At 50.7% G+C, this 19,079-nt stretch overlaps 1 protein-coding gene across 7 annotated transcripts in view; it reads right to left on the bottom strand.

The window, feature by feature from the left end:
• LOC110489380 (rho family-interacting cell polarization regulator 2) overlaps positions 1 to 19,079 on the bottom strand; it is a 129,171-nt gene that overhangs the window by 5,348 nt on the left and 104,744 nt on the right. For 4 of the 7 annotated variants that reach the window (XM_036970835.1, XM_036970832.1, XM_036970834.1 and 1 more), the window contains exons 7-19: positions 13,723 to 13,872; positions 13,475 to 13,538; positions 13,169 to 13,212; positions 12,804 to 12,929; positions 12,356 to 12,504; positions 11,402 to 11,531; positions 10,852 to 11,088; positions 7,547 to 7,968; positions 7,165 to 7,429; positions 6,168 to 6,337; positions 3,758 to 3,926; positions 3,437 to 3,569; positions 2,186 to 2,350 (exon numbers count right to left, since the gene is read on the bottom strand). In XM_036970835.1, coding sequence (XP_036826730.1) covers positions 2,186 to 2,350; positions 3,437 to 3,569; positions 3,758 to 3,926; positions 6,168 to 6,337; positions 7,165 to 7,429; positions 7,547 to 7,968; positions 10,852 to 11,088; positions 11,402 to 11,531; positions 12,356 to 12,504; positions 12,804 to 12,929; positions 13,169 to 13,212; positions 13,475 to 13,538; positions 13,723 to 13,872 — 2,224 coding nt within the window. The remainder of the gene's footprint in view (positions 1 to 2,185; positions 2,351 to 3,436; positions 3,570 to 3,757; positions 3,927 to 6,167; positions 6,338 to 7,164; positions 7,430 to 7,546; positions 7,969 to 10,851; positions 11,089 to 11,401; positions 11,532 to 12,355; positions 12,505 to 12,803; positions 12,930 to 13,168; positions 13,213 to 13,474; positions 13,539 to 13,722; positions 13,873 to 19,079) is intronic. The other 3 variants (XM_036970837.1, XM_036970838.1, XM_036970833.1) reach the window with 2 other exon arrangements.

The following is a 19,079-nucleotide window of genomic DNA, read 5'->3' as shown; positions in this document are numbered from 1 at the left end:
TACGATACAGCCTTATTCTAAAAATGATTTCTTTTAAATTCCCCTCAATACCCAATAATGACAAAGCAAAAACAGGTTTTCCAAAATGTTAGCAAATTTATAAGAAATCAAAACAGAAATACCTTATTTACATAAGTATTCAGACCCTTTGCTATGAGACTCAAAATTTAGATCAGGTGCATCCTGTTCCCATTGATCATCCTTGAGATGTTTCTACAACTTGATTGGAGTCCACCTGTGGTAAATTCAATTGATTGGACATGATTTGGAATGGCACACACCTGTCTATATAAGGTCCAACAGTTGACAGAGCAAAAACCAAGCCATGAGGTCGAAATAATTGTCCATAGCGCTCCGAGACAGGATTGTGTCAAGGCACAGATCTGGGGAAGGGCACACAAAAAAATTCCTTGAGTGACCCAGCCAGAGTCCGGACCTGAACCCTGAACTCGAACATCTCGAGAGAAATGAGAACACCTGTGCAGCGACGCTCCCCATCCAACCTGACAGAGAGACGCTCCCCATCCAACCGGACAGAGAGGCGCTCCCATCCAACCTGACAGAGCGACGCTCCCCATCCAACCGGACAGAGCGACGCTCCCCATCCAACCGGACAGAGCGACGCTCCCCATCCAACCGGACAGAGCGACGCTCCCCATCCAACCTGACAGAGCGACGCTCCCCATCCAACCTGACAGAGCGACGCTCCCCATCCAACCTGACAGAGCGACGCTCCCCATCCAACCTGACAGAGCGACGCTCCCCATCCAACCTGACAGAGCGACGCTCCCCATCCAACCTGACAGAGCGACGCTCCCCATCCAAGCTGACAGAGCGACGCTCCCCATCCAACCTGACAGAGCGACGCTCCCCATCCAACCGGACAGAGCGACGCTCCCCATCCAACCGGACAGAGCGACGCTCCCCATCCAACCGGACAGAGCGACGCTCCCCATCCAACCTGACAGAGCGACGCTCCCCATCCAACCTGACAGAGCGACGCTCCCCATCCAACCGGACAGAGCGACGCTCCCCATCCAACCGGACAGAGCGACGCTCCCCATCCAACCTGACAGAGCGACGCTCCCCATCCAACCTGACAGAGCGACGCTCCCCATCCAACCTGACAGAGCGACGCTCCCCATCCAACCTGACAGAGCGACGCTCCCCATCCAACCTGACAGAGCGACGCTCCCCATCCAACCTGACAGAGCGACGCTCCCCATCCAACCTGACAGAGCGACGCTCCCCATCCAACCTGACAGAGCGACGCTCCCCATCCAACCTGACAGAGCGACGCTCCCCATCCAACCTGACAGAGCGACGCTCCCCATCCAACCTGACAGAGCGACCCTCCCCATCCAACCGGACAGAGCGACGCTCCCCATCCAACCGGACAGAGCGACGCTCCCCATCCAACCGGACAGAGCGACGCTCCCCATCCAACCTGACAGAGCGACGCTCCCCATCCAACCGGACAGAGCGACGCTCCCCATCCAACCGGACAGAGCGACGCTCCCCATCCAACCTGACAGAGCGACGCTCCCCATCCAACCTGACAGAGCGACGCTCCCCATCCAACCTGACAGAGCGACGCTCCCCATCCAACCGGACAGAGCGACGCTCCCCATCCAACCGGACAGAGCGACGCTCCCCATCCAACCGGACAGAGCGACGCTCCCCATCCAACCTGACAGAGCGACGCTCCCCATCCAACCGGACAGAGCGACGCTCCCCATCCAACCGGACAGAGCGACGCTCCCCATCCAACCTGACAGAGCGACGCTCCCCATCCAACCTGACAGAGCGACGCTCCCCATCCAACCTGACAGAGTGACGCTCCCCATCCAACTGGACAGAGCTTGTTCTCGCTTTGTCATTCAGGGGTATTGAGTATGGGTTGATGACGAAAAAATATCTATGTAATTAATCAATTTTAGAATAAAGCTGTAACGTAACAAAATGTGGAAAATGGGAAGGGGTCTGAATACTTTCTGAATGCTCTGTATTAAAAAAAAGAAAATCACAATATGATACTCAATTGGCATACTAAAATGGAAAAAGGAATGAATAGACCATTTCAGTTTTCACATAGAAATAAGCTGAATTTGCATATGTTGGACACACATAGTTAAAATGTATAACTACTGTATTGTGTTTAAGACAGATAAAGAAAAGTGCCTACCTGTGTCAGCTGCGGTGTGCGGGTGTCTCTCCTGCAGTGGGCGAGTGTAGCAGTGGTGCATGTGTTTGAGCACCCGGTCCAGCGTAGCGTGGAACAGTGCACCAGAACCACTACACTCCGACCACAGAGCCATCTGAGCAGGCCGCTCCGACAGCCCTGGGAGCACTGAGAGAGAGAGGACAGACGGAGATTCATTATTAGGTTATAGATAAATGTGTAAGTCAGAAAGACGAAAACACACTGCTCAGTGAATTAGTCCCCTCAAGTCCCACTCCTCCTGTGGGCCTCCCGAGTGGCGCAGTGGTCTAAGGCTGTGCCACTAGAGATCCTGGTTCAAGTCCAGGCTCTGTCGCAGCCGGCTGCCACTGGAAGACCCATGGGGCGGCGCACAATTGGCCCATCGTCGTTCGGGTTAGAGGAGGGTTTGGCCGGCAGGGATGTCCTTGTCCCATCGCACACTAGCGACTCCTGCCGGGCGCAGTGCATGCTGACACAGTGTTTCCTCTGACACATTGGTGCGGCTGGCTTTCGGGTTAAGTGGGCATTGTGTCAAGAAGCAGTGTGGCTTGATTGGGTTGTGTTTCGGAGGACGCATGGCTCTCGACCTTCTCCTCTCCTGAGTCCGTACGGGAGTTGCAGCGATGAGACAAGACTGTAACTACCAATTGGATACCAGGAAAAAGGGGTAAAAAAAAAGGTCTCACTGCTCCCATGACTCTGTCCCCTGCTCCCATGACTCTGTCCCCTGCTCCCATGACTCTGTCCTCTGCTCCCATGACTCTGTCCTCTGCTCCCATGACTCTGTCCTCTGCTCCCATGACTCTGTCCCTTGCTCCCATGACTCTGTCCCCTGCTCCCATGACTCTGTCCCCTGCTCCCATGACTCTGTCCCCTGCTCCCATGACTCTGTCCCCTGCTCCCATGACTCTGTCCCCTGCTCCCATGACTCTGTCCCCTGCTCCCATGACTCTGTCCCCTGCTCCCATGACTCTGTCCCCTGCTCCCATGACTCTGTCCCCTGCTCCCATGACTCTGTCCCCTGCTCCCATGACTCTGTCCCTTGCTCCCATGACTCTGTCCCCTGCTCCCATGACTCTGTCCCCTGCTCCCATGACTCTGTCCCCTGCTCCCATGACTCTGTCCCCTGCTCCCATGACTCTGTCCCCTGCTCCCATGACTCTGTCCCCTGCTCCCATGACTCTGTCCCCTGCTCCCATGACTCTGTCCCCTGCTCCAGAGTAGACTACTAACCGTCAGCAGCAGAGGTGATGCTCCCCAGGCATTCTGTGCTGATCTCTCCCAGTTCCTCTAGCAGCTGAGTCTGAGCTGAGAGCTTCTGGAGCTGGGCTCGACGCTGCCAAGGGCTCCCCCCACTGGACAGGAGCTGTAATTACACACAGACACAGTCACACGTAGTCGTGGCCAATAAATTATAGGAGAGCTTCCACCCCGCACTATTAGATCGATACAAATTACATTTTACTACAACCGCTTCATAATTAGTTTTCAGTCTGTTAAGTTAGATTGTTATCGGTTAGAAATGTTTGAAATGACTGGAACACGTTAATTCACCTGGATGAGATGGTCGCAGTACTGCAGGTGAATGACGATGGCCACGTCCAGGTTCTCGTTGCCCGTAGTGAGAGGCAGGGGGCTGCCGGCCACACTGTTGCCCACCCCGGTGTCCTCCGTCAGGGCTTCACTCAGGTGACCCCTGACCTCTGGGTGCGGGTCCCCAGGTCTGTTAAGACAGACAGGAGATACACACTGTCACCAGAAGGAAGCAGCAGAGTATAGAAGTGTAGATGTATAGAAGTGCACTAAAATTACTACTATAGCCGTTAGAATACAACAGTATGTGAATCAGCATGATATGGGATGCTAGAGTTAAATGCAGTACGAATCCATTAATTTAAATCTACAATATGTAATTTTTTGGGGCGACCTGACCAAATTCACATAGATATGTCATTCTCATTGGAAGCAAGTCTAAGAAGCGGTTAGATATGTTCTATATATGCTATTTTTAAGCTTCCAGTTCTTAAGTTTTGGTTTTGCGATTTTTACTTTCGGGTTTGTACACTAACTTCAAACAGATGAATATACAGGGAGAGAGACAGATGGGGGGAGAGACAGATGGGGGGAGAGACAGATGGGGGGAGAGACAGATGGGGGGAGAGACAGATGGGGGAGAGACAGATGGGGGGAGAGACAGATGGGGGGGAGAGACAGATGGGATGGGAGGGGAGAGACAGATGGGATGGGAGGGGAGAGACAGATGGGATGGGAGGGGAGAGACAGATGGGATGGGGGGGAGAGACAGATGGGAGGGGAGAGACAGATGGGATGGGAGGGGAGAGACAGATGGGATGGGAGGGGAGAGACAGATGGGATGGGAGGGGAGAGACAGATGGGATGGGGGGGAGAGACAGATGGCGGGGAGAGAGACAGATGGTGGGGAGAGAGACAGATGGTGGGGAGAGAGACAGATGGTGGGGAGAGAGACAGATGGGGGGGACAGAGACAGATGGGAGAGGGGAGAGAGACAGATGGGAGAGGGAGAGAGACAGATGGGAGAGGGAGAGAGAGATGGGAGAGAGGGAGGGAGACAGATGGGAGAGAGGGAGGGAGACAGATGGGAGAGAGGGAGGGAGACATATGGGAGAGAGGGAGGGAGACAGATGGGAGAGAGACAGATGGGAGAGAGATGGGAGACAGATGGGAGAGAGAAAGATGGGAGACAGATGGGAGAGAGACAGATGGGAGAGATGGAGAGAGAGATGGGAGAGAGGGAGAGAGACAGATGGGAGAGAGACAGATGGGAGAGAGGGAGAGAGACAGATGGGAGAGAGGGAGAGAGAGATGGGAGAGAGGGAGAGAGACAGATGGGAGAGAGACAGATGGGAGAGAGGGAGAGAGACAGATGGGAGAGAGGGAGAGAGACAGATGGGAGAGAGACAGATGGGAGAGAGGGAGAGAGACAGATGGGAGAGTGAAAACCAAGAGGGGGAGAGAAACAAATAGAGGGGAGAGAGAGGGGGAGAGAGGTGGGGGGAGCGAGAGAGACAGAGAGGGGGAGAGAGACAGGTAGAGGGGGAGAGAGACAAATAGAGGGGGAGAGAGACAAATAGAGGGGGAGAGAGAGACGGAGGTGGGAGAGAGAGAGAGACAGATAGAGGGGGGAGAGAGAGAGACAGGTAGAGGGGAGAGAGATGGGGGAGCGAGAGAGACAGAGAGGGGGGAGAGAGACGGAGAGAGTGGGAGAGAGAGAGAGAGAGAGACGGAGAGAGAGGGGGGAGAGAGAGAGAGAGAGAGAGAGGGGGGAGAGAGACAGACAGAGAGGAGGGGAGAGAGAGACAGGTAGAGGGGAGAGAGAGGGGGAGAGAGGTGGGGGGAGCAAGAGAGACAGAGAGGGGGGAGAGAGACGGAGAGAGGGGGGAAGAGACAGAGAGGGGGAGAGAGACAGATTGAGGGGGAGAGAGAGACAGACAGAGAGGGGGGGAGAGAGAGACAGATAGATGGGGGAGAGAGCGAGAGAGACAGATAGAGGGGGGAGAGAGAGAGACAGATAGGGGGGAGAGAGAGAGAGACAGATAGAGGGGAGAGAGAGAGAGACAGATAGAGGGGAGAGAGAGAGAGAGAGACAGAGGGGGGAGAGAGAGAGAGACAGATAGAGGGGGGAGAGAGAGAGAGACAGATAGAGGGGGGGAGAGAGAGAGAGACAGATAGAGGGGGGGAGAGAGAGAGAGACAGATAGAGGGGAGAAAAACAACCTGGGTTAGTCCCACACACATACACAGGCCCAGTAGAATCTCATTGGCCGTGGAGGGACAGTGGGGTTAGCAGACAGAGGTTAGAGGCAGATGGAAGGAGACAGGCAGGGTCACCACCACCATCTCCCAGGCAGGGACAGAGGGGTAGTAGACTAGCGAGAGGACAGGGGAGGGGACTTGCCTCCTCCCATCCCTCCCTCCTGACTCACCCGATACTGTCCGCCTCCATGTCAAAGAACACGGAGCGCTGGAGGGCGTGGTCATCACCCGTGTCATCGTCGTCAAAGTCGGAGGTGTTGAGGAAGTCAAAGCTCTCCAGGGCGCTCTCAACCATCAGAGTGAGGCTGGACGACCTGCTCCTGTGGCCCGGGAGACGGCACTGAGGGAGAGATCAGACCCTGAAAAACCCTGCAGGGTGTGGGTTGTCTGGTAATGCCAGACTAGGTTGGCCTACTACTGAAGGAGAAATCAGACCCTGAAAAACCCTGCAGGGTGTGGGTTGTCTGGTAATGCCAGACTAGGTTGGCCTACTACTGAGGGAGAGATCAGACCCTGAAAAACCCTGCAGGGTGTGGGTTGTCTGGTAATGCCAGACTAGGTTGGCCTACTACTGAAGGAGAGATCAGACCCTGAAGAACCCTGCAGGGTGTGGGTTGTCTGGTAATGCTGGACTAGGTTGGCCTACTACTGAGGGAGAGACGACCTGCAGTCATAGGAGATTAAACTGGATGTCAAGGCTACAATGAGGCTACAGTCACAATTAAACCTACGTACATAAACAACTATCATAAACTACCGCTCTTACAAATATTTCAGCAGATAATACTTTTTCTTAAAGGTCAACAGAAACAATGTAGCCTCAGCTTGAACTGAAGGTAGCGTAGCGGTTAAGGGCATTGGGTTAGTAACTGAAAGGTTGCTGGTTTGAATCCCCAAGTCGAGCAGGTGAAAAATCTGTCTATGTGCCCTTGAACAAGGCACTTACCCCTAATCGCTCCTGTTAGTCGCTCTGGATAAGAGCGTCTGCTAAATGACTCAAATGTAACAGGTAATATACCAGGGTTGGGCTCAATTCTGTCTGAAGTCAATTCAGGATTTGAAATGAATTCCTACGGAGAAATGAAATGTCAAATTGAGCTAATATTGCATTGACCTCCAACCCTGTGATGCACACACAGTTGCTTGAGGAGAAAGTACAGGCCTCACCTTGAGTAGGTCCTCCAGGCGCATCACTTCCTGTTCCAGGTCCTGTAGCTCTCTACAGCGTTGTCCCAGTGACTCTAGCCTCAGTAGCAGATTCTGCAGGGTTTCTTCCAGGTTGCTCTCCAGGAAGGCCCGGCTCCCCTCCCCAGCCCAGCTCAGAACCCCCGCCTCGGGCAGAATGTCAGACGATGTCAGTCTCCTCACCAGTTGCCTGGTCAAGCTGCCTGGTTCTTCAGTGTCAAGTTCTACGGGCTTCAGTAGCTCCGAGCTGACAATAGAATACAATTGAATAGAATACGTTACAATACAACACAATTTCATTGTCCCTCAAGGGGAGATTCGTTTGGCCTCTGCGCATCATAAAGACAAAACAGCCATCTATTACCTGTCATCTTCATCACCATCCCTGTCCGGCCCAGCGAGGTCCGGACACACCCCCCCGGGAGCGACCGAGCAGAGAGAGACGGATCCTCCGTTACACTGGGACTCCGCCCTCTCCCACTCTGACTCCGCCTCCTCGCTGACCAGGCTGGTACTCACGCTGCCGCTGCTACTGCGACTCTCCTCTTCCTCCTCACCTTCCTCTGCCTCTTCCACTACATCTGCATGTATTCGAACAGGGACTTCAACGTTGGGGATTTGGGGCTGGGGGCAGGTCTCAGGGGGCGTGACGGTGATTTCGGGGTTGGACTGACCGGGGGCGAGGCTGGGGGAGGAGACTGAAGTATCGGAGAAGGTGAAGGAGAGGCGCTTGCACTCGGTGTTACCACACCCACCGTTCTCAAAGACGTCATCAGGGAGGGTGGACTGGAGGGGAGGGGGGGGGAGAGAGAGAGAGAGAGAGAGAGAGCAGTTAACTCCTCTTTTCTAGTTCTATACAAGCTGACACATGCCACTCCATGCTAACAATAAGCAGGCACAGCCACACAGACAGCATGCTAACAATAAGCAGGCACAGCCACACAGACAGCATGCTAACAATAAGCAGGCACAGCCACACAGACAGCATGATAACAATAAGCAGGCACAGCCACACAGACAGCATGCTAACTATAAGCAGGCACAGCCACACAGACAGCATGCTAACAATAAGCAGCCACACAGACAGCATGCTAACTATCAGCAGGCACAGCCACACAGACAGCATGATAACAATAAGCAGGCACACAGACAGCATGCTAACAATAAGCAGCCACACAGACAGCATGCTAACTATCAGCAGGCACAGCCACACAGACAGCATGCGAACAATAAGCAGCCACACAGACAGCATGCTAACAATAAGCAGCCACACAGAGAGCATGCTAACTATCAGCAGGCACAGCCACACAGAGAGCATGCTAACTATAAGCAGGCACAGCCACACAGAGAGCATGCTAACTATAAGCAGGCACAGCCACACAGACAGCATGCTAACAATAAGCAGGCACACAGACAGCATGCTAACAATAAGCAGCCACACAGACAGCATGCTAACTATCAGCAGGCACAGCCACACAGACAGCATGCTAACAATAAGCAGCCACACAGACAGCATGCTAACAATAAGCAGCCACACAGATAGCATGCTAACTATCAGCAGGCACAGCCACACAGACAGCATGCTAACAATAAGCAGCCACACAGACAGCATGCTAACTATCAGCAGGCACAGCCACACAGACAGCATGCTAACAATAAGCAGGCACACAGACAGCATGCTAACAATAAGCAGCCACACAGACAGCATGCTAACTATCAGCAGGCACAGCCACACAGACAGCATGCTAACAATAAGCAGCCACACAGACAGCATGCTAACAATAAGCAGCCACACAGACAGCATGCTAACAATAAGCAGCCACACAGACAACATGCTAAATATCAGCAGCCACACAGACAGACATGCTAACAATAAGCAGGCACAGCCACACAGACAGTATGCTAACTATAAGCAGGCACAGCCACACAGACAGCATGCTAACAATAAGCAGCCACACAGACAGCATGCTAACAATAAGCAGCCACACAGAGAGCATGCTAACTATCAGCAGCCACACAGACAGCATGCTAACAATAAGCAGCCACACAGACAACATGCTAAATATCAGCAGCCACACAGACAGACATGCTAACAATAAGCAGGCACAGCCACACAGACAGTATGCTAACTATAAGCAGGCACAGCCACACAGACAGCATGCTAACAATAAGCAGCCACACAGACAGCATGCTAACAATAAGCAGCCACACAGAGAGCATGCTAACTATCAGCAGCCACACAGACAGCATGCTAACAATAAGCAGCCACACAGACAACATGCTAAATATCAGCAGCCACACAGACAGCATGCTAACAATTAAGCAGGCACAGCCACACAGACAGCATGCTAACTATAAGCAGGCACAGCCACACAGACAGCATGCTAACAATAAGCAGCCACACAGAGAGCATGCTAACTATCAGCAGGCACAGCCACACAGAGAGCATGCTAACTATAAGCAGGCACAGCCACACAGAGAGCATGCTAACTATAAGCAGGCACAGCCACACAGACAGCATGCTAACAATAAGCAGGCACACAGACAGCATGCTAACAATAAGCAGCCACACAGACAGCATGCTAACTATCAGCAGGCACAGCCACACAGACAGCATGCTAACAATAAGCAGCCACACAGACAGCATGCTAACAATAAGCAGCCACACAGATAGCATGCTAACTATCAGCAGGCACAGCCACACAGACAGCATGCTAACAATAAGCAGCCACACAGACAGCATGCTAACTATCAGCAGGCACAGCCACACAGACAGCATGCTAACAATAAGCAGGCACACAGACAGCATGCTAACAATAAGCAGCCACACAGACAGCATGCTAACTATCAGCAGGCACAGCCACACAGACAGCATGCTAACAATAAGCAGCCACACAGACAGCATGCTAACAATAAGCAGCCACACAGAGAGCATGCTAACTATCAGCAGCCACACAGACAGCATGCTAACAATAAGCAGCCACACAGACAACATGCTAAATATCAGCAGCCACACAGACAGACATGCTAACAATAAGCAGGCACAGCCACACAGACAGTATGCTAACTATAAGCAGGCACAGCCACACAGACAGCATGCTAACAATAAGCAGCCACACAGACAGCATGCTAACAATAAGCAGCCACACAGAGAGCATGCTAACTATCAGCAGCCACACAGACAGCATGCTAACAATAAGCAGCCACACAGACAACATGCTAAATATCAGCAGCCACACAGACAGACATGCTAACAATAAGCAGGCACAGCCACACAGACAGTATGCTAACTATAAGCAGGCACAGCCACACAGACAGCATGCTAACAATAAGCAGCCACACAGACAGCATGCTAACAATAAGCAGCCACACAGAGAGCATGCTAACTATCAGCAGCCACACAGACAGCATGCTAACAATAAGCAGCCACACAGACAACATGCTAAATATCAGCAGCCACACAGACAGCATGCTAACAATTAAGCAGGCACAGCCACACAGACAGCATGCTAACTATAAGCAGGCACAGCCACACAGACAGCATGCTAACAATAAGCAGTCACACAGACAGCATGCTAAAAATAAGCAGCCACACAGACAGCATGCTAACTATCAGCAGGCACAGCCACACAGACAGGGGGAATCGGGGCTAGCCCTAACCTAGCACACCTCAGTCACATAACCCTCCAGGCTGGACTTGGGCCTGGGTTGGAGGGAGACCAGGTCGCCAAAGGAGCGACTGCGTCTCAGCTTCTCTAACAGGGAGTTCCTCAGACCGTGGAGGAAGGACAGGCGATGCTGGGTCGGGGACAGGCGATGCTGGGTCGGGGACAGGCGATGCTGGGTCGGGGACAGGCGATGCAGGGTCGGGGACAGGCGATGCTGGGTTGGGGAGGGGTGCCACTTCTTTACCACACACACAGGGAGCAGGGGAGGGAGGGGCGGGAGGAGAAATGGGTGAGTGGTGGGAGGGATGGGTGAGTTAGGGTTAGTTAGCCTTAGCCATTGCATTCATAAACAGACACAAGTTGTTGGTTTCACAATCCAGTCAACACAAGGGCTGTGTTAGTGGGTTAGTGCAACGAGGAATCCTGTGTTGTGAGCAGGCTGGTGCGTTATAAGGCAGCAATGGGACTAGGAGACATAGATCCTTAGATCCATACACCCACTCCCCTCCCCTATCCCGCCCCAGGGAGAGGAGGCTCTGTGTGGGACTCACAAAGAAGGACTGGTCCTGGAAGGTGGGTGTCTCTGGAGTGCCCTGGCTGTAGATAGACACCCGTCTCTGCAGGGCGGTGGCCTTGCTCACGTTGCCTGAAGACAGGGTCAGGTCTTCCACATCGAATGGACTGTATGGGGGAAGAGCAGAGAGACAGTCCATTAGAGAACTATAAACTACTAGGTGAATTCTGCTGTAACACTGGAGCAGACACCCAGGTTCTCCAGAAGGGGGCAGCGTTACAGTATAACTTCATCACTTAGTCAACATTAACCGATGTAACTAACCACCGTAGCATAGTGTAGTTTATAATACTTTATACAACGGGTGGCTCTAAATCCTGAATCTGTTCCATCTGACTGTACAATCCACTGTCTCATCAGCCCAGGTAGGGAAGTTAGAAACTTGATCTTCCCTATAAAAACCCTCCAGACATTCTCTTTATTTTAGACTAACATTTAGTTTAACAGCGGAGATTTGTATAAACCTCACTGTCTGTCTTGCTAAGTCCTAAAGAATGTTGTGTTTCGGCTACAAAAACAATAGTTTTGAAGTTGGTGTTGATGTTTTTCTGCTCCTTGAACACCAACAATAACTCCATATGAACTTTAACCTCCTTTGATTCAGATTCAACAGTCACTAGTCGCACCTTAAAAACATATACACCTGTCAAATAAACATTTAATTAAGTCCACTTACAACAGGGGACCCCCCAAAAAAATATTTCAGTGAATGGGTCATAATATTTTGTGGCTTAAAAGGTAAAAACTATTTTTTTGCTACATTTGTAGGTAGAAAACAGAAACTCTTTTAATTACAACCCATATAGCGGCTACCAGAGGTTACTGACGTATCCCCGGTTCTATGAACCAAACGCGAGTTTCTCTCGCACAACCCCATTTTCAAATCAGGCAAATCAGGTCATGACCCCTATTTTTGGAAACGCTGACTTACAACCATGTGACCTCCAGGTTGAGTTTGATGGTTCCCAGGTCATTAACGTCTACAGCCACCACCTGAGGCATGGCCGTGAACAGATCCTTGGTCTCACAGATCACACTGCCCACCAGGATGTGAGTGGCCAGGCCCTTTAGCTCCGTCACCTGATTGGACCACAGACAGGAAGTTAGAGGTCAGATCACACTGCCCACCAGGATGTGTGGCTAGACCCTTCAGCTCTGTCACCTGATTGGACCAAAGAGATAGTTGGGACCAGGGGTCAAAGGTAATTTGGCTTCAGAACCTTTGGAGGACTGTGGTTTGCCCTCAGAAATGGTTTGACAGAGGCAGCATTCAAAATTAAATACATTGCAGATGCCTGTCAGATCCCCGCACGCCTGGATAGGTATTTAACATATCAGCTAACCAACCGCATCATATGATATAACATTCTCATGTGTACCTTGATGTTGATGAGGTCTGTGATGAGGGGCGTGAAGATCATCTCCTCTCCGTCCCAACTCTGTCTGGAGTTCACCTCTATCTTCCCCTTCAGCTTCCAGCGCTGACGCCCATACCGCATGAAGATCTGACGGAGGGAGGGAGGGAGAGAAACAGAGAGAGATGGAAGGAGGGTGGAGAGGGAGAAAGGAAGAGAGAGAGAGAGAGAGGAGTTAGAGATAGATGAAAGGCAAAGGAGACAGAAGTCAAGAGCCATGAAACAGTTGTTTTTATGTTTTCATAATCGCCATTTTGGAGCCGGTCTGCAGATTGGGAAAGACACAGTTGTCTACTTCTGATGTAGAGGGCCTCATTCATATAACTCACCTCATACTGGTCTCCTGGACAGAGACGAGCAAAACCAGCAAGACCTGAAGTGAGAGAGGGATGGAGAGCGAGGGAGGGGGGGGGGGGGGGGGGGGGGGGCAGAGAGAGAGATGAAGAGAGAGATGAAGAGAGAGAGAGGGATGGAGAGCGAGGGGGGGGCAGAGAGAGAGAGAGAGAGAGAGATGAAGAGAGAGAGAGGGATGGAGAGACAAAGAGAGATGAAGAGATACTCATTGCTTGTTTGTCTCCAGTTTTCCCTACGAGATACCTCTACTCTAACGGCTGTCCCACTGGCCTCAGTCTTACCTTTCATTTTGATATGGAACTCCCCCAGCATGTTCTCCAGCTCCCCCTCTAACGTGCTCATATTCTGGGGAGGAAGGGAGAATGATCAGCACAAAAACAACAAAAAAAAAGGAGACAAACCAAACCCATTCATCAAACTTTGACATCAGGCACCAGAACTGTGTTTGATCTCAGTGGGTGATCCGTATGGTGCCGGTGAATGGCCTGATGATTACAGAGTATAGTTGTGTATTCGCGAGGATCCACACCTCTGTGTACTCCTTGTATCTGCGGTTGACCTCTGACATGCTCTCTCTGGTGGCCTTGGTGGAGGGAGATGCAGAGAAGGCCTGCTTCATCTTACTGGCTCCCTCCCTCAGCCTGCGCTGGATACAGAATGCCTCATACAGCTCATCCACCTACAGGGGACACAGAGGGTCATAGTTCAAATCGATACACCGTAGCATAGAGAGGGTTACACACTTAGACATGTAGAAAGTACAGAGAGCAGAGGGTTATAGCCTTAAAATACACAACAAAGAGAGGGCTACATATTATTAACCTATAAAAAAGTATGCCTTTCACAAACACACATACTCTGCACGTTCTGTACCGATCGTGCAGTAACAGTCTGGGAAGCTTGTGATGTTCCATTCAGCGTTAACAGAAGTCCTGAGCCTGATACAAGCTTGTGATGTTCCATTCAGTGTAAACAGAAGCCCTGGGCCTGAAACAAGCTTGTGATGTTCCATTCAGTGTAAACAGAAGCCCTGGGCCTGAAACAAGCTTGTGATGTTCCATTCAGCGTTAACAGAAGTCCTGAGCCTGATACAAGCTTGTGATGTTCCATTCAGTGTAAACAGAAGCCCTGGGCCTGAAACAAGCTTGTGATGTTCCATTCAGTGTAAACAGAAGCCCTGGGCCTGAAACAAGCTTGTGATGTTCCATTCAGTGTAAACAGAAGCCCCGGGCCTGAAACAAGCTTGTGATGTTCCATTCAGCGTTAACAGAAGCCCCGGGCCTGAAACAAGCTTGTGATGTTCCATTCAGTGTAAACAGAAGCCCTGGGCCTGAAACAAGCTTGTGATGTTCCATTCAGTGTAAACAGAAGCCCTGGGCCTGAAATAAGCGTACAAATCTAATCCATCCTCCCTCTTACATAAAGATACTAAATATTCAGCATGCAGATGAATGATCATTTTCTAGAATACTGCGGTGGCTACCTGAGGGACACATTTAGATTTACACATTTAGATCACAGCACACTGACCGACATCCCCCTTCATATTAACTATGCTAAACCCATGGACTGAGGAGAGAAAAGGAGATAGAGGGATGGAGAAAGACAGCTGGCAAGGACTTCAACATGACAGCAGAACATAATGCCCAGGCTGTGAGCAGAGCAACAACCCCCACTATTACACCCCCAAGCCCCATCCTGTGACCTAAGCAGTATGTATCAGATGTTCAACATGCTCTGCTCACACCTACTGTGATGGTCCGGGCCTAAACCACACGAAAACAACACTAGACACTATGGAACACAAAGATGTTATTATCTCATCCTGGAAAATACAAGGACTGAGGTCATCTGCCTTTGGGCTAAAGAGCAGGAACCCAGACTTCATCAAATAAATTGGAAATACAGACATTGTCATCCTACAAGAAACATGGTTTAAAGGAGATTGACCCACTGGTTGCCCTCTAGGTTACAGTCCCATCCACCAAACTACCAGGTGTGAAACAGGGAAGAGACTCAGGGGGTATGCTAATTTGGAATAGAACAGACCTAACCCACTCTATTAAATTAGTCAAAACAGGAATATTTGACATTTGGCTAGAAATTAATAAGGAAATTATCTCAACAGAGAAAAATGTCCTCCTGTGTGCTACCTATATCCCCCCAATAGAATCCCCATATTTAACAATGACATCTTCTCCATCCTAGAGGGGTAGATCAACCATTTCCAGGCCCAGGGACATGTACTAGTCTGTGGCGACCTAAATGCCAGAACCGGACAAGAACCTGACACCCTCAGCACACAGGGACAAACACCTACCTGGAGGTGACAGCATTCCCTCCCCCATATGCCCCCCTAGACACAGCTATGACAAAACAACCAATGAAAACAGGTCACAACTCCTGCAGCTCTGTCCTACGCTGGGTCTGTACATAGTCAAGGGTAGGCTTCGATGAGACTCCTTTAGTAGGTACACCCACAGCTCATCCCTTGACAGTAATACAGTAGGTTACTTTATCACTGACCTCAACCCAGAGTCTCTCAGAGTGTTCACAGTCAGCCCACTGACACCCCTATTAGACCACAGAAAAATCACAGTCTACTTGAACAAAGCTGTTTGCTGATGACCTGGTGCTGCTGTCCCCAACCAAGGATGGCCTACAGCAGCACCTAGATCTTCTGCACAGATTCTGTCAGACCTGGGCCCTGACAGACCTGGGCTGGGCCCTGACAGACCTGGGCTGGGCCCTGACAGACCTGGGCTGGGCCCTGACAGACCTGGGCCCTGACAGTAAATCTCAGGAAGACAAAAATAAAGGTGTTCTGTAAAAGGTCCAGTTGCCAGGACAACAAATACAAATTCTACCTACACACCGTTGCCTTAGAGCACACAAAAAAAACGATAAATACCTTGGCCTAAACATCAACGCCACAGGTAACTTCCACAAAACTGTGAATGATCTGAGAGACAAGGCAAGAAGGGCATTCTATGCCATCAAAAGGAACATAAAATTCAACATACCAATTAGGGCCTTCGTAAAAATGCTTGTATCAGTTATAGAACCCATGGCCCTTTATGGTTGTGAGGTCTGAGGTCCGCTCACCAACCAAGACTTCACAAAATGAGACAAACACCAAATTGAGACTCCGCATGCAGAATTCTGAAAAAACATCCTCTCTGTACAACGTAAAACACCAAATAATGCATGCAGAGCAGAATTAGGCCGATACCCACTAATTATCAAAATCCAGAAAAGAGCCGTTAAATTCTATAACCACCTAAAAGGAAGCGATTCCCAAACCTTCCATAACAAAGCCATCACCTACAGAGAGATGAACCTGGAGAAGAGTCCCCTAAGCAAGCTGGTCCTGGGACTAATTACTTGACACATTGGAAAGAATGCTAGAATGCTATTTGGCCCTAAACAGAGTGTTTCAGTGGCAGAATACATGACCACTGTGACTGACCCAAACTTAAGGAAAGCTTTCACTATGTACAGACTCAGTGAGCATAGCCTTGCTATTGAGAAAGGCCGCCGTAGGCAGACATGGCTCTCAAGAGAAGACAGGCTATGTGCTCACTGCCCACAAAATGAGGTGGAAACACTAGCTGCACTTCCTAACCTCCTGCCCAATGTATGACCATATTAGAGAGACATATTTCCCTCAGATTACACAGACCCACAAAGAATTTGGAAAACAAACCCAATTTTGATAAACTCCCATATCTACTGGATGAAATACCACAGTGTCTCATCACAGCAGCAATACTTGTGAACTGTTGTTACAAGAAAAGGGCAACCAGTGAAGAACAACCACTGTAAATACAACCCATATTTATGCTCATTTATTTTCCTTTTTGTACTTTAACTATTGGCACATCATTACAACACTACATAGCCATACTGACATTTGAAATGTGTTTATTCATTTTAAACTTGTCTTTAATATTTACTGTTTATTTCACTTTTGTTTATTTTCCATTTAACTTGCTTTGACAATGTAAACATGTGTTTCCCATGTCAATAAAGCTTTGCAGGAGGAAACAGAGGAAAACAGAGGTGAAGAGAGAGTGAGAGAGGGTGAAAGAGGATGACAGAAAGAGCGGTGGAAATTGGGCCTGTGGAATACCTCCACAGTGTAAATGGGGCCTGTGGAATACCTCCACGGTGTAAATGGGGCCTGTGGAATACCTCCACAGTGTAAATGGGGCCTGTGGAATACCTCCACGGTGTAAATGGGGCCTGTGGAATACCTCCACAGTGTAAATGGGGCCTGTGGAATACCTCCACAGTGTAAATGGGGCCTGTGGAATACCTCCACGGTGTAAATGGGGCCTGTGGAATACCTCCACAGTGTAAATGGGGCCTGTGGAATACCTCCACAGTGTAAATGGGGCCTGTGGAATACCTCCACAGTGTAAATGGGGCCTGTGGAATACCTCCACGGTGTAAATGGGGCCTGTGGAATACCTCCACAGTGTAAATGGGGCCTGTGGAATACCTCCACGGTGGCGGGGCAGCAGACAGCGTTTAGCGATCGTTGGCACGCCGACTGAGTTCAGTCTGCACCGCCAGCACTGTCTAATACCCACACACCCAGCAGAATGATGGATCGAAATACACTGTGGTGGGCCAGCATTAATCCACGTGGGAGGAGAGGAAGACAGAGAGACAGACAGAATAGATGGAGAGTGGGGGGAGGAGAGGAAGACCGAGAGACAGACAGAATAGAAGGAGAGTGAGGGGAGGAGAGGAAGACAGAGAGACAGACAGAATAGATGGAGAGTGGGGGGAGGAGAGGAAGACAGAGAGACAGACAGAATAGATGGAGAGTGGGGGGAGGAGAGGAAGACAGAGAGAGAGACAGAATAGATGGAGAGTGGGGGGAGGAGAGGAAGACAGAGAGACAGACAGAATAGATGGAGAGTGGGGGGAGGAGAGGAAGACAGAGAGACAGACAGAATAGATGGAGAGTGGGGGGAGGAGAGGAAGACAGAGAGACAGACAGAATAGATGGAGAGTGGGGGGAGGAGAGGAAGACAGAGAGACAGACAGAATAGATGGAGAGTGGGGGGAGGAGAGGAAGACAGAGAGAGAGACAGAATAGATGGAGAGTGGGGGGAGGAGAGGAAGACAGAGAGAGACAGAATAGATGGAGAGTGGGGGGAGGAGAGGAAGACAGAGAGACAGACAGAATAGATGGAGAGTGGGGGGAGGAGAGGAAGACAGAGAGACAGAATAGATGGAGAGTGGGGGGAGGAGAGGAAGACAGAGAGACAGACAGAATAGATGGAGAGTGGGGGGAGGAGAGGAAGACAGAGAGACAGACAGAATAGATGGAGAGTGGGGGGAGGAGAGGAAGACAGAGAGAGAGACAGAATAGATGGAGAGTGGGGGGAGGAGAGGAAGACAGAGAGAGACAGAATAGATGGAGAGTGGGGGGAGGAGAGGAAGACAGAGAGACAGACAGAATAGATGGAGAGTGGGGGGAGGAGAGGAAGACAGAGAGACAGACAGAATAGATGGAGAGTGGGGGGAGGAGAGGAAGACAGAGAGACAGACAGAATAGATGGAGAGTGGGGGGAGGAGAGGAAGACAGAGAGAGACAGAATAGATGGAGAGTGGGGGGAGGAGAGGAAGACAGAGAGAGAGACAGAATAGATGGAGAGTGGGGGGAGGAGAGGAAGACAGAGAGACAGACAGAATAGATGGAGAGTGGGGGGAGGAGAGGAAGACAGAGAGACAGACAGAATAGATGGAGAGTGGGGGGAGGAGAGGAAGACAGAGAGACAGACAGAATAGATGGAGAGTGGGGGGAGGAGAGGAAGACAGAGAGAGAGACAGAATAGATGGAGAGTGGGGGGAGGAGAGGAAGACAGAGAG

This window comes from Oncorhynchus mykiss, chromosome 32 (genome assembly GCF_013265735.2).
Source record: "Oncorhynchus mykiss isolate Arlee chromosome 32, USDA_OmykA_1.1, whole genome shotgun sequence".
In the NCBI taxonomy this organism is placed as follows: Eukaryota; Metazoa; Chordata; class Actinopteri; order Salmoniformes; family Salmonidae; genus Oncorhynchus; species Oncorhynchus mykiss.
This window is presented reverse-complemented; position numbering and strand designations above follow the sequence as displayed.